Source organism: Acipenser ruthenus, chromosome 1 (assembly GCF_902713425.1).
Source record: "Acipenser ruthenus chromosome 1, fAciRut3.2 maternal haplotype, whole genome shotgun sequence".
NCBI lineage: Eukaryota > Metazoa > Chordata > Actinopteri > Acipenseriformes > Acipenseridae > Acipenser > Acipenser ruthenus.
In genome coordinates, this window is record NC_081189.1 from 80,450,747 (window position 1) to 80,466,863 (window position 16,117).

Below are 16,117 nucleotides of genomic sequence, written 5' to 3' on the forward strand. Positions count from 1 at the left end.
AGTTCCATACGGAGTGTACAAGAGTGCTTCAGGAGTTCTACGAATCTGCCCAGTGGCACACTCTACAACCCGGTTTCTCAGAGACATCGGATTCAGTGGCCAAGAGTTGCATCGCACAGTGAAGAACTTATCTGAAGCAGCAGAGAGGAGCAGCAACTGGCTGTGGTTGAGACGGAAAGATTCTGGCTGGGGATCTCAAGCACAATAGAAAGAAAGAAACGCTGATGTACGGGTAAATAAGCTAGGCTGAGTTGAGTGGGGGACAGAGGGTCGTGGGCTCGTCGAAGAAACACCGAGGATGGAAGGTGCCCACTTGAAGACTCTGATATTTTGCAAATATAAAGAGAACCACTTGTGCAACTGTCTCAAAACTAGCTAAGGACCTTCTTAAGCACAAATATAATGTATCATAATCTCAAACTTGCTAATATTGAGTGTAATATAACCTGGTGGTATATGGAAGCAGTCTGTCTGTCCGACCATCTGTCTGTACAGCCACACACTTGGTCTGGATATACTTTAGCACAAGTTATAGAGAGTATCAGAATCTGATAGTATGTGAAGTCAGCTGTCCATCAGTTTGTCACACTACATTTTGAAATGTAGTTGATTTAGGTCATGACGATCAACGTTTTCATGTTACTGATGGCTCTAATATTATTATTTACCTATAGCTGTGGTGGAGGATGAACATCATTAACATGCCACATGTTTAATAGTGAAGTTTAATACTGATGCTTTGTTCAGATATTGTAGTCTACAATAGCCAAAGCTTTCTTCATCTGTCTATAAATTGTGCCAGTATTTAAGAATATGAAAAAACGACATGCCTGGACCTGTGTAGTTCATCAATTGGGGGACAATAATTTAAAAAGTAAGTTTTAGGAATTCTATGTTTAATTAGTCTTTATGTGTTTTTCTTCATGTGACAACTGAAATCATGTCTCATTTAGACTTTGTCCTAAATATAAAACACCTTACCACCTTGTTATTTTGATCTCCAGGTCAAGATGATGGAATACCAGGCCAATCTTCTGTTTTAAACAAATGAAGTTTCTAAGTTAGGTTTGGGAGTCTGCCCCCAACACAAACGTTATGTCCTCCAGTTCTGGCATATCAGAAAACCTAAAATAGTCAGAAAACCTACCTTTCCTTGAGTCTGCTGCTTCCAGCAGGCCAGGCGGTCGACCCTCAAACCAAGCCTGTTTGAGACTAATGTTTATCTGTACTTAATCATTAATAAAAATGTAATTATTTAAAACGTCTGTGTTGTGGCGGTTTGTCCTGTACTGCTGAATCTTCTGATTCTAGAATCAATTATCAAATATGGATAAACTTTTGTATCGTTACAGATTTAGAGAAAAAAAAACAACTTGGCTATATCCATTTAATATATTGTCAGTGATGCATGGGGTCTTTTGCAAGGCACATCACAGCTGCTATGAGGATCCATGTCTGAAATAAATTAAAGTGAATAACTATACTGTATTAAGGCTATGGCACTGCCATCATTTTGATGTAATCCAGGCATTTGTCTGAGTAATTAATGACTGCATGATGGATATCACAATACAGGATTCTAATATATGTATTGCATGTAAATAAACTATTTAGAATTAGTTTGGTAACAGTCTGCTTTCTTATATGCCTAAACTTGTATGGGCTATTCTTTAAAAATGGTATGTTAGGCATAATGCACTGATAAATCATGGATCTCAGACTTTTTATGGTGATGGATCTATCCTATTAAACAGAAGTCTGTGGCTTGTCAGTAGTTTGATATAGATGAGTTAACAAATATTACATTGTGATGGAATGCTCCACATGCATAGATATCAACTGTTTGTATAAAATTGACATTTATAGTTGTAGTCACTGACAATGTAAACTTCAACACTAAAGGCTATGTTTGATTTTATCCAGTTGATTTACTTGTGAACTTTATGACACACATCACAAGTGGTAACAGCTACATAATAATGTAACATTATGGGTACACTTTCATCATTGTTACATTAAACACATATACAGGATCTGGATAAACATTGTGAACTAGCATAATTTTTTATATAATTGTATATTTCTCTTCTCTACGTTTGCTGTTTTGCCTATAGAGTTTGTTTTGGATGTTGCAGTTTTGCATATAATTGAATTGTCTCTTTTTACTGCAGTCATTAGGTGGGGTTTGAAATGTAACACTAAAATGTATAAATTTGTAAATTCTCCTGCTCCCAAATGCCATGTCATGTGTCTTAGAAAATAATCCCACCATTTCAAATATTTATAAAAACATGACCTGTTTGAATTCACTGCACTGTCTTTAGAGGTTTCCTAGCCTATGCTGGTCTATATATACAAACATACATTGAAGCCTGCCATTGTTTTCTTAGAAGAAAGCTTCGGAGGACGGCTGTTTATTTATTATTAATTAAAATAACATATGTGAATTTAAGCCATCCGTTTACCTCATTTCTGTTTGAAATGTATGCATACTTTGTAACGTTTTTACTATAAGTAACTCAAATTATTTTGACGGACATAGTTAGCAAACGTTTTTCTCTTTGTTCAAACAATAAATCCAGCATTAATTAAAGACTACAGTAAAGGCTAGAAATATGCTCCAGTTTATTAATGGTAAACAATGCAATAAATTGGGCTTTTTGTGCATTTTAAGGGCAACTCGGTTGCTTCGTGTCAAAAGAAGGATTAAACCAAATGGACAATCAAACAACTTGATTGGAAACCTGGCAAAATGCGAGTTCTAGATAAGCAAATAATCTCCCTTGAACTTTAGGGGGTTGGCCGAGTGATTACAAGATGGGTGGGACTTCGGGATTTTTTTATTTATTTTTTTTTTACTCCCATGAGTCCGCAAAACACACACTTTGGCCTTACAGGGAATGCTGCATTGTACGGAAAGTATATGCTGTATCTTTTGTTGTTGTTGTTGTTGTTTTGCTGTGTATTGTTCAGTATTAAAATTAAGCTGTACGATCACCACCACCTCTTAACTTAACGTCGGGTTATCTTCTCCGAGACATCGGGGTGGGGTTGGGGTAGAGTAGTTTATGTTGCTGTCTAAAGGTTGTTGTAAATAAATATTAGCAGGTGTGTGTGTGCGTGTGTGTGTATATGTGTGTGTGCGTGCGTGCGTGCGTGCGTGCGTGTGTGTGTGTGTTACTGTAAGATGCAGCAGACCCGCGAACCACAAATACCAGGTAATGCTAAGCGCTACTGTGTACCACAGAGACGAATCTAGATGCTTTATAAATGCACAAGCATCTACTCCAATTCAGCAGGATGTTCAGAATATATATATATATATATATATATATATATATATATATATATATATATATATATATATATATATATATATATATATCCGATAGAATTGTTCTCGTTTTAACATTAAGACTTTAATGGAAATCTTACACTTTGTTATATATTTCCATGTAGCAAACTCGGAATAAAAGCATAATTTACATGTAGGTCTATAGACTATAGGTTATTGGCAATTTAGCCAGAGCGTTGGTTAACTTGGTCCATCTGGTCAAAAAGCGATCCCATACCGGTATGTAGACAGAAAAAAAACAATGTAATAACCTTCAATTAATAATTTCTCTGGTCGTCTAGTTTATTCATGATGTATATGCTTGCAGTCCACACAGTCTAATTATTGAACGTCATTGTTGTTTTTTTAACTGCATTTGAGCCGGAGTTTTAAGAGCCATACCTACAAAGCTGATAGTTTGAAATGCATTTTCTATTGTTTACTTGTTCTGCTAACTTTGGTTTATGCATAAGCTGTTGGCTCAACTCCAAATTAAAACACCAGTGTATGCCTAGATGTTTCGAAAAAAAATACACATACAACAGTCCACACTGTGGGCAGCAGTGTGGAGTAGTGGTTAGGGCTCTGGACTCTTGACCGGAGGGTCATGGGTTCAATCCCTGGTAGGGGACACTGCTGCTGTACCCTTGAGCAAGGTACTTTACCTAGATTGCTCCAGTAAAAACCCAACTGTATAAATGGGTAATTGTATGTAAAAAAGAAAAATTGTAAGTGGCCCTGGATAAGGGCGTCTGCTAAGTAATAAATAATAATAATAATAACAGAATGTCAACCTACATAGCTACATCTTATACGTTTTGTAATACAAAAAATCTAAATCGTTTTTTTCTAGAATTTAAAAACCATAATATTATAAACATACATTGACAATCAAGTACAATATAGGGCCAATGCGCTGACAATAACTGTACAACAAACATCCCAAATAAAATAGATTCGTTTAAACAGGGCATACCGTATAAAACAAACAAATAAACAAAAAAGAATAATGTAATATGTTTATTGGTGGCTGTACATCGATGTATACACTGTCATTTCAATAAGACTTCTTTAGGTCATTAGTTCTGTATGTTTTCCGTCAGGTTTATTATGGATTTCACCAGCTTATGTGGACTATAAGGGAAGTTCCGATGTTATCTATACTCTCCACACACCGGTTATGTTGCCTGCATAACATTTATGAATACATATAATGTAAATCGAGCTAGGTTTGTTAAACAATTCTAAAGGAGTCTGCAGTTATTCTAAATGCATTCTATAAATTAGCCCGACTTGCAATTACGCCACCCTTTTTAATTATGTTGGTTTAAGAGAAACGTTGCTACAGATGTTCTATTCGGTATCTGGCGCCAGTCTGGGAAATTATTTCAAAAGACATTAGCTGAGTGGATCAATATGAATAGCATGCGTACAGGTAGGGCCCAGAGGCTGCACAAAACATTCTTCATTGCATTTAAAGCATATTTTGAAAAGAACGCAAACATTATGACCTTCACAATTATTCCTTCGAAAGATGGTAAACCACAGACTGCACGAATAGTAAATATATCAAATAAACTTTAGTTCACGTTGCACAACCAGTGATACAGATTATGTTTATCAGGTTATGAAACAATAAATAATCAGCCAGGTGTATAATGTTCTTGTATTGTCCAATGGTCTTTGCCGGTAAAAAGTGGAATAAAGCGAACCTCGCAATTCAAAGGCAATCTATTTTTTCCCCTCAGATCCCTGTATGTATGGTTGGCTTGGCGGATGCCACTTGTGACCCTGCAACAGAAACAAGGGGGATTCGTTAATACCCTCTGACCAGACATTGTTTCACATAAACACTTGGCATTGTCGATTTGCCGTTTAAACAAATGCGATTTGTTTGAGTATAGTGTGATATTTTGCTACATGCAGCTTACTTTTGCTATATTGTATCTGAGGCTGGCGACTGTGGTTTGCACAGATCTGGGTCAGCAAAGTTAATGAGAACACATGGCTTTAACCCGAGGCTTTAATTTAAGTAGAAATCAGTCAATACCCAAGCGATTTGCCAGTTCACGACACAGATCTTTCTAAATTTCAAGAACACCAATACTGCCCTCTCATCTTAAATTAGACAAATGTGTTTATACTAATGTGTTCTCACGTAGCTTAATGTAACAAGGAAATATCATAGCATGGGTCCAAGCAACTTTGTAATTAAGCTATTGCGAGCATAATGGGTCCAAATTTATTCGACGTTTAACAGATGCTTTAGTGTTCAAAGTAAATGCACGTACAGGGGCAAAGCATCGATTAAAGTTATTGTGTGACTTAAAGTCTTATAGCTACCGAGACTATACGAACCAACGCCCTTTGTAAATAGTAAACAAGTCAAGTAAAAGTATTGCATATTTAAAATTGAGAATATGTATTGTGTGTTTAAATTGTTAGCCAACGGCACACGAGTAAGTTATACTGTATATAGAAGGAATATGCTAAACTCTGTGTAGCCTATAGGTATTTTAGTTGTAGCAATACTAAAAAGTTGTTGGTTATTTAAAATATTGCACCCACTCTTTAACAAAACAAATTACTTTTTATAACGTACCCACCCTGTTATTGCAGGTAAGTACTATTTTATAAATAAGCTCAAATATCTGTATATTTCTCCGTGCCAAATGGTCAAATGCATTGCGATGGAAAATCCAATGCTGAACTTTCAGAATAACTCTGTATATTTCTGTATATATGCTCGAGTCAGTATTATGCGTTCTTTATCTGTTTTATAGATGTTTTCTGATTATAAGGAAACGGAACTGTTCAATTTTTTTTTTTAGGTCCAGCTGTAATACCGCGTTACCTTATGTAGACCTATAGGTAAAATACTATATATATATATATATATATATATATATATATATATATATATATATATATATATATATATATATATATTAAAATTCTGTGAAATATTCTACACATAGGCTACAATTAGTTTATATTGTGACTTTTAAAATACTGTTAAACAACATCTTCGGTTTATGTACCCCTTTAATCCTTCGTTTGGTGACGTTATTTTTAGAAATCAACTCTGGAGTTTGTTGTCATATATAATAAATACCACAAATCCTTCAATTACAATGAATTGTAATGCACATTTAATATAAACACATAGATAATTACATGCTTGTATTAAAATAAACAAAGGCATATATAATCTGGTCATTAACAGTCTACCATCGACGACAATGTTCCTTACCTTTAGTTTAAATTTGGGATTTTAGTGATCAGTCCAAGCTTCCCTCTGGCCATTCTCATTAGCAATCAGACTTTTCTTCCAAAAGAGATCGAACTGGGCAGCTCAGCGAGATGTGTATTGAGATGTGTATTGGGACCCAGACACCGTTGTTTGTTCACGCTGAGAGGAGTTTCCTTCTGTCAGCCATTATTATCTCCTCATTTTAACAGACTTCAACAAGAACATGCGCTAGTAATTTTAAGGCCTCGTCTTTCAGGATGAAGTCTTTTAGGCGCAATTCTAGAATTTTTGGAACATATATTCTGAGCAACACATTTAAAACAACGCCACTGTACACATGCAGTCGTCTGTAGCTTATGCGATATAGCAAATAAATAAATCAATAATAATAATAATAATTTTGTGGATTTTTTTTGTATCAGCTCCCCAATGTTTTGTATAATTCAAAGAATCAAAAAATAGTTTAAAAATTAATAAGGCCTACACCACAACTCTCTAAAAAATGTATTCTATATTTTTTCGAGACGCTTTAGCTGGGCAAAGAAATGAAAGTTGTTTCAGTTACCCTCTACTTCTGTAGTTTCAGGAGTGTATTTCTAAAACCACATTAGCAAAAACAGCTCGCCATTTCGTACTGCGAACTCAATATTAGATTTATCCTATTATAGAGTTAAACTTTATGTTATCGTAAGAAATAATTTAAAATATTTTAAACTTACCACAAAAAATAGAAAAATCAATTTGCAGATAACGAGGGGGCTGTAAAATATTTTTTTTTAATATAATGACTAACTAAATACACGGGCTACATTTACAAAGGCAAAGCCATTTTAATCTTTCTATTGCCTTCCTTAAATTATTAACGTTTCAGATATCTGTTTAATAGTCGCTAAAATATAATTTATATCTAATCAGTCGCGATCCTTCCATAAAACGTTCAAAATCAGCCATACTTTACCTACTTTGTAAGTCAATATAGATCAGAGTCCTTAACTTCCATTTTCAACTGGTTACTCGGTCGCTTGTATGCAACTGGTCGGAGTCAGAGCTGATGAGTGAACACGCCTTTGCAGCCTGCCCAGACACCCAGATGCAGTGGAATGCACAAACGCCTGGGAGATATTGTTTTTCTGCTTTTGCGTATCATTCGTTTGAATAATCTTTCCTTGTCTACTTAATGACAAAAGTCTCGGTTCCACAGACATGTCTACCTGGTTCCAGTGCCAAAAATAAATAAATAAAGCAAATCAACCTTTATAAAATAAATAAATACTTTGTTTAAGTAATGATAAAACTGTAAAATGTATATCTCCATTTTTTGCTGAGTGGTGCGATAAAGATTAAAGACTTACTTCGAAACACTTACATTTTGGGATGTAAGGGGAAAAAAAACTTGTATTACTTGTATTGTAACACTTGAAATGTATTTGCTTACGATTGTAAGTCGTCCTGGATAAGGGCGTCTGCTAATAAATAAATAAATAAATAAATAAATAAATAAATAAATAAATAAATAAATAATAATAATAATAATAATAATAATAATAATAATAATAATAATAATAATAATAAGTAAAAGCTGCAGCATTTTAGACATAATGGCAAGCACTTCATTCATTGTTTTGTCCGGGTTTTGGTGTTTTAATAATACAATAGATCGTTATCCAGCAGGTGTTTTAAAGGCTCACACTATTAAACAGTATTGCATCTAATTAATAATATCAATTTCGATATCCAAAACGCGTCTGGCATGATCTAGAGCGACCCAAAGTCAATACTGGCTCTTGTTGGATTTATAATCTTACATGATTTCATGTACAAACAGCTGTAACAAATTGTAGATCAACATTATTCAAAACTTTACACACCATGCTCGACCTTGCAGCGATCCACATATTGCTACTCAAGTGCCGGGAAATGTAGCAATAACCTTTACACCCCTCTTTGTGACAAAACTGGCACATGTGTATTGGAGAGACTGGTGCTTGGTCTGGGCCATATTGAAGTGTGTATTTCTATCAAACTGATATTGTTAAGCTATTGCTGTAAATAACATTGTATGTGCTTTTTATTACCTGTGAAATTCACTAGTTAAATATATACTAGCTCAAAGAGCCAGCTGCCCATATATATATATATATATATATATATATATATATATATATATATATATATATATATATATATATATAATATATATATTTGTGTTGATGCAGTGCAAACTAAAAAAAAAAACATACTCAAGAATAGTTTTACAGTATATTTACTCCCATGAAATAAAACACAATATTTTATTCTTTTTTGTTGTTGTTGTTAAAAAAAAAAATGAAACAAAAATTTGTACCAAATATTATGCACAGGGTAAATTTTATATTTCATTTTGCAGAAACATTGTTACTTCTTACTACCAGATGTGCTACTCTAAAACCAATATTCACACAGACATATAATAATAATAATAATAATAATAATAATAATAATAATAATAATAATAATAATAATGTTATAAACATACAACTGGTGCATTAAGTATATACATTCCCTTGTTTGCAAGCAAAACACATTTCCTTTACGTTTCCACATGCTTTTTTTAAACTAAACCTTGAAAACACTGTTGAGATAGTACTAGCATTTGATTTTATAAAATTATTTAGACATTCTGATATATACATCCTTTCAGTCATTTAGTGTCCACAATGCTAAACTTCAAAGTAACAAGCCTATCTAGGAATAAAATGGCACATCTAGTCGAATTCTGCACTTGTTCTTTTGAGAAACAAACAAACAAACAAAAAAATACTTGTAAGGAGGGATGCCTATATTTAATTAGTTCCTTTTAAGTTAGATTCTCCATCTCAGGTTTTGCTCATATTCAGTGGTTTAGTCTGTAGTGCCCTTTAAGTCAGTTGGAGTCTCTTTTTCTCCTCATTCTGTTTTGGAATTTTCAGTTTTCACACTGGCCTATCCACTGCATACTGGCAAGCACTCAGGTTAGAGGCTGGGTTCTGAACACTGGCATATCCAAAACTGGAGTGCTGCTTGGCTTTCAGTCTCAGGCTGGCCAAACTGGAGTTGCAAGTGTCCCTATATACATAAGGAGGGGTTGGCGGGGCATAAGGACAGGCTGACGTTGCCACGCCAGAATTGAGAGAAGGGTTGAGGTTATTCAAGTTATTGAGGCTGTTGAGACTGGAGCCGGGCACTCCTGTGACTGCTGACGGTACCATGCTTGAGGACATACTCATGGAAGAGATGGAGTTCGGTGGTGAGAACATTGTCTGCGACGACAGTGGGTTGACATTCATTGAGTTGAAGAAAGGGAAGCTCTTTGTGGAGAGAGAGGCCGATGTCAGACCCTTTGTGGCCCAGTTATTGTAGGTGTAACTGGGGTACATGTCTTCGTAGGGCTGCATAAGGCCATTGAATTGAGGACCGAAGCCGTTCTTGCATAGTTCTGATTGTTGGTTTCTTTCTCTCTTCCTCCACTTGGCCCGACGGTTCTTGAACCATACCTAATTAGAGGAGATTACATTAGTTTAAATGAAACATCGGGAGTCCATTACATCTCTCATGTAAAATAACTAGTCAATTTTAAAAAGTACTGCAATACCACATTCATTTGCATTAATTTGTAAATGAATGTATCTTTTTTTTTAATTTTAGAAAACACAAATGGGAAATACACTGTTAATTTGAGACAATAAGCTATATGAATACATGCGGTTTAATTCAATTTGTAAAATGCATATGTACTTAATGGTTGTGTTTTGATTTGTTTTACACAACACAAAGTGTAACACTATTAAAAAAGAAAACACTTATTTTTAAACGGTCACGTTTGCTGTTTATAGCCTAATAGGGCCTATACTATCATTTAATTAAGCTTTTCTAAGTAAAGTTGTATTCATTAACATTGTTTTATTAAGAGTAGGCCTACTAAAAACAACACCCCGCTTAATACCTGGATTTCAATTTTATGTTGGTCAGTAATCATTTGCAACGGATTCATCTTGTGGTGTTGTATTCTCTGTAGCTTGTTTGTTAGTTTACAAGGTGTTAAGTGCGTTCTAATCGAACGTTTTATCTCGCATATTCACTGCCTTGTCTGGTTTAAGGGAACCCAATACACATCTTTCTGTCCAAATTGCCACTTGGCCGCCCGCCTGCAATTCCCAGGTTGTGTATTCCAGAATGCCTCGAGACAACCTGATGACCTAAATTATATTTTACGTAAGAAATCTCAACATCTCCGCAATCACACATCATTGACAATGTTATTAAAATAACCACTTGCCTATACTCGCCGTAGCTGACTCAATTGACTTAATAACTTGAGTTCGATTTGGAGAATGTATGTGTGTATTAAAAAAAAAAGATATAGGCCTATATAATTCAAAACTACAGCCATTTTTTTAAGGATATTTAGCAAACGTCGTGCTAAAAATGCGCGTGCCTTTCCTGAAAATATTCGGTCCTAGACACATTCGTTATATCTTAAATATGTAGCCTAATTTATTCTGAAACATCATTTCATTTTACTTTTGATTCACAACCACATGGTTTTTTACATCGGTTCACGTTTGATTTAAAACAAACAAACAAAACAAACAAAAAACACTTAAGGCCACTTGATCCCGTGAGCATTTGTAATAAATAGTCTTTGTAACTACACATACATTATATATATATATATATATATATATATATATATATATATATATATATATATATATATATATATATATATATATATATATATATATATGCCACACAAATCGGCACCTAATATATGGTCCGCTTTAAATACCCAACTAGAAGTGAATGTTCAAACCAGTACACATTTAATAGGCTAAATGACATAAATAATGTACCTTCCATTAAATCATAACTGTGTACCGTCCAGAACTTAATTAAAATGACCAGAACATGGATCGCAGATTTTTTAAATTATTTTATTTCGAAATGTGCTTAACCACTGTCATTTTCATTCAATTAATTTACAAAAGCCGTGTTAGTTTTTTGAAAGTAGTCATTATTTCTTTGTGTATTATATTCAATTTGTACATACCCGGACTCTAGCTTCAGTTAAGTTGGTCCAGACTGCAATTTCTTCTCTGGTTGACATATCGGGATACCGATTCCTCTGAAAAGTGGATTCCAGTTCCTGAAGCTGTTGGCTGGTAAAATGAGTCCTTTGGCGTCGTTGCCTCTTTTTTTTGGAAGGATCGTCTGCAGCAGAGTCATCGTTTTTACTCAGACTCTTTTCTTTTTCTAAAAAAAAAAAAGAAAGAAACAGATGACTACACATGAAATCTTGCCAAATCGATCAAATTAGCATTTTCGATTTTATTTGTTAGGCTATTTTTGGACGCATAGAAAAACATGCATATAATCAGAAAAAAAAAACACTGGGTTTGAAGTGCCATTCATTTAAATCCACTTTTATGTGACCTCTTGTCATATATCCTGGAAACTAAAATTTACTGTGTGAACTGAGACCGTCAAACAAAATCAGAATATGTGCTTCATTTTATTTTTGGAATCACATCACATGAATGCATGACTGCAGATGGGGCAATTTTTCATAGAATTGATATGTCAAATATGTCAAAAGTCGAGCACCATTTTAAACGGCAGACACGGATAACTATTGCAATCATAACAATTTGATGTTATAGTTCAGCAATACGGTAACAGTGCTTCGTTGTTGGCTGAATGAAAGCAGCTTCTTATTTAAACAAATGAGAAAACACATTTTCATCCCGTGAAAGGAACACATTTCTTAAATGTTTCGTTTAGAATTTCACGGTTAAATGCATTAAACTACGTTTTGTAGGCATGTTCTTGTTGGTGGTGTGAGTTTTACAATACCTTTACGCTTGTGAAGCATAGGTATGCTATAACAGTGCCCTGCAGTTTGAAATGCTTTTTTCACCAACTAACACCCAACTCTAGATTACAAAGCCAACGCTGGACCTTACCTACAGACTCTGGACTGGAGGTGTCTGAGGCTGTGGGTACCTCCAGTCGGTGTTTGGACTCATTAGACCGCTGCAAAGAAGCCATGGCTAATGTGGTATGGTGAGATGTGAGTTTACTCCCGGAAAGTCGTTCCAAATTCAATGGATCCTTCATGGAGTTCATCGATAAACAAGTAAAAGACCCGGCGGTATAACCAGATTAACTTCTTAGTACCAACACAAAGCGTCCAAAGGGAAAAACAATGAGAAAACCTGTGGTATCAAGAGTTTTGCGGTGGAGCTCATCCAATAAATTGCATACACAGCTCTGTTTAAGATTTCTTAATTTAAAGCCCTGCTTGCATTATCTGTATCTGAAAAAAAAGTGTTGTATCCTGGCTGACACTGTGTTAGTGGCCGTATAGTGTCAGAGTGACAGGGACAGGTAGATGATATTATATCCACAAGCACACACTAATGCGCTGTTCAGTTCAGCTGCTCCCTGTTTGCCTTCAGTTACAGAGCCACCTTTCTAGAGCCAGACGTCACAAAACACCTCCCACTCCTTGACAGACTCGTCAGGAATTCAGAAATGACGTTTTCCCTGACCAACCAGAACTAAGGAGAAAAAACCTGCCAATGGTTTTCCCCCGGGGAAATGCTTATGTTCTGTTTAATAGAAACCCATTAGCCTTGCGTATAGGAACCCATACCGCACCCACAATGCAACAAACCACTTTCGGTGCAGAAATAGGAGATATATTCCATCTTTATTTAATGAACAATTGTTCTTAAAACCCACATATTTGGCAAACAACAACAGCAACAACAACAACAAACTAAAAACTACGATCACTGGGAATATTTCTACAGATTTAAAAAAAAATACAAATAAAGAACATGCATCTCTAGGCTACTGAAAACAAAAACAAAACAAAAAAAAAACAGTGTAAGCCGTTTGGGTTGAAGCTCCCCTTTCGTTTTCTTTTATATACTGTATGATAACCTGCTGTCACGTCAGGTCTGCTATTATATTATGATAATTGCGGTAGACTGATGTATACAAAACAGGTCAGCTGCATTAATAATTTTTATACATACATACATGCATACATAATCAGTTCGTGGAGATAATGAGAGGTTTTGTGAATGCTCGAGTTTCTTCACAGAAAATGTTTAGAAACTAAACAAATACGAAATGTAATAAAATACAGGTACAATACATTTGTGTTTCATTTTCAGACTTCAGTTTTGTAGTAGAACTATAGGCCTATAACATCTGAAACGTACGGATTAAGAAAACTAAGACAATACGGCCTACCCAAAGCAATTCAAGAAATATTAATTGTACTACTTTCTGTCTGTTAAGAACTTATTGTCAAACAAGCAACGGGTAATCTATACCTACGCATCGGCCTATTTTCGAAAAAAGAGCTAAGGGCTTAACCTTATCTTCCAAGATTAAGACAAAAGCCTCTTATTACTGCATTGTAAAGCTATTGTTTAAGAGCTGAACATAAACCTCAAGCAGTATAGTATAACGTATATTCTCCAAAGGTTAAAATAAACATTAAGGTGTGTGTGTGTGATTCCTGTTGTGTAAGATGCATGCTAAATCTGAAACATTTGGTTTTAAGTGTTACTCTGTACTAACTCTGTTGGACTAATAAAAGGAATACTTTTTTTTTTTTTTTGACCAATAAGTTATTTGTTCTATGGGCCTGGCCTCTTGTCAACAATGAGCATGGACACGAGCTTCTTAATAAATAACGAAAAGTCGTCTTCACAATTCAATATACTTACCTGGTATGTAATGAAATAAGAAACATGTTAAACATGTATCATTCATTTGAATGATATTTAGAATACCTGTTTTTCTGTTTAAAAAATATTATCAAGACCAAATAGTCCGATTAGACATCGGGACTACGTAATGATCTTTATCTGAATGCATTTTTTGTTAGAACTGAAATCGCCAAAATTCAGATTTTTTAAAAATTAAATAATAGTCTAGGCCAAGTCTTCGTTTGATTTATATATATATATATATATATATATATATATATATATATATATATATATATATATATATATATATATATATATATATGACCATTTGTTTATTCCCAATATGGCTATTCCATAAGAATGAGGCGTAGATTCAGATTTCAAATGTATATATAAATACGTATTTATATAAAGTAAATTACTCTTTTCTAACCCTGGCCCGTCCGCGTATGTTTACGCCACTCATAATAACAAAAAATCATCAACAAACTAGATTTCACTTATTTAGCCTGTTAGTGGTAAGCGCTTAATTAATTTACATTATCCCCTATTTAAATGACGTATTTTATCCCAGAGATTTGGCAGAGTATCTCTCCTTCAGACCCCACAGCGTTTTCATTGAGGCAATGCTCTTATATTTGTAGTGGTTTTTAATCTGATAAGACTCTAATTTGCTTAAGTCTTTTTAAACAGGGGGGTTTAAATGAGTTTTAGCAGTTTTCTCATTTAATTTTCTGTAATTCCCCCAAGATCATAAAGAATAAATGCAAAGTAAATATTTCCTTCCTAACATTTTAGCAGCTGACCTGCAAGTCAAGTAAATCAAATGCCTTCTTAAAAAGACACCGCTCCATTCAGTTTTGCAGTTGAGATGCATTATTGGCACTCTATATTTGTTCACTGATATAGGCAAGTATTTTGCTCAACCAGCCCGTTGCCTTACATTTTTGCACTCACTTTTCTGCCTATAGCTATTCACACCCGAGATAATTAATAAAGACAAGGCAATGGAAATCACCCATTCATCTTCATTTAGAAAATAAAAACATAAATAGAATGGACGTCGGCCTGCAGTCATTCTAAACGGCATAAGACTTACAGTACATGGTCTGGATGCGTTTATAGTGTATTTCTTATTAACTGATGATAAACATATATTCACTTTTAGCTAAAACAATATAATAGTTTATGACACTAAACTCAGGTACCCGCACTAGGCTACTCCTTAAATCTCTTTCCTTTTTATGGATTTAGCTAAAAAATATGTTATACATATATAATAAATGGACATATTTATATTATAAATTGTTGAACATGTAAAATATTAAGAGGACGTTGTACTCGCTCACTAGTCAATCAATTACAATATGTATTTAGCTTAAACATTCACGAGTCAAGTAATTGATTCGGTCATTGTATTTACTATATGGAGTGGTCTAAACAGCTGGGGAATCGGACTACGTTTTTCGGGCGGTTTTCAATTTGTCAAATAGATTTGATAACCAATACAATCTGTAAAGTAGGCCTACAACTTTGAAATACACACTATCCACCAATAGGCCTAAGGTAATATTGAGATGTCAGATCTTAAGATTCATATAAACAATTTGCCACGAAACCTTGTTTGGCATTTTTATGTTAATTTCAATATATAGATGAATGTATACAAGCTGAGCAACGAGATGTTTTTATTTTTTCTATTTATTATGTTTACGAAAAAGGGCTGCAGAATGAATCTAACATATTATATGCAACTAAACATATACAAAAGCAATGATACAC

The 16,117-nt window shown here is 34.4% G+C and overlaps 1 protein-coding gene and 1 long non-coding RNA gene across 5 annotated transcripts in view; both read right to left on the reverse strand.

The window, feature by feature from the left end:
* Nucleotides 1-4,340: 4,340 nt before the first annotated feature.
* Nucleotides 4,341-7,629, reverse strand: LOC131737902 (uncharacterized). The gene is made up of 3 exons (XR_009329497.1): nucleotides 7,550-7,629; nucleotides 6,588-6,866; nucleotides 4,341-5,125 (listed from the first exon to the last, which is right to left on the reverse strand). It is a non-coding gene; the product is annotated as an uncharacterized LOC131737902 (long non-coding RNA).
* A 1,211-nt stretch (nucleotides 7,630-8,840) lies between these two features.
* Nucleotides 8,841-16,117, reverse strand: part of LOC117421498 (pituitary homeobox 2) — a 17,327-nt gene continuing 10,050 nt past the window's right edge. For 3 of the 4 annotated variants that reach the window (XM_059030713.1, XM_059030697.1, XM_059030704.1), the window contains exons 4-5: nucleotides 11,656-11,858; nucleotides 8,841-10,099 (exon numbers count right to left, since the gene is read on the reverse strand). In XM_059030713.1, coding sequence (XP_058886696.1) covers nucleotides 9,539-10,099; nucleotides 11,656-11,858 — 764 coding nt within the window. In that variant the 3' untranslated portion in view covers nucleotides 8,841-9,538. Of the gene's footprint in view, nucleotides 10,100-11,655; nucleotides 11,859-12,568; nucleotides 13,077-16,117 lie in introns of those variants that run through there. The other variant, XM_034035990.3, reaches the window with a different exon arrangement.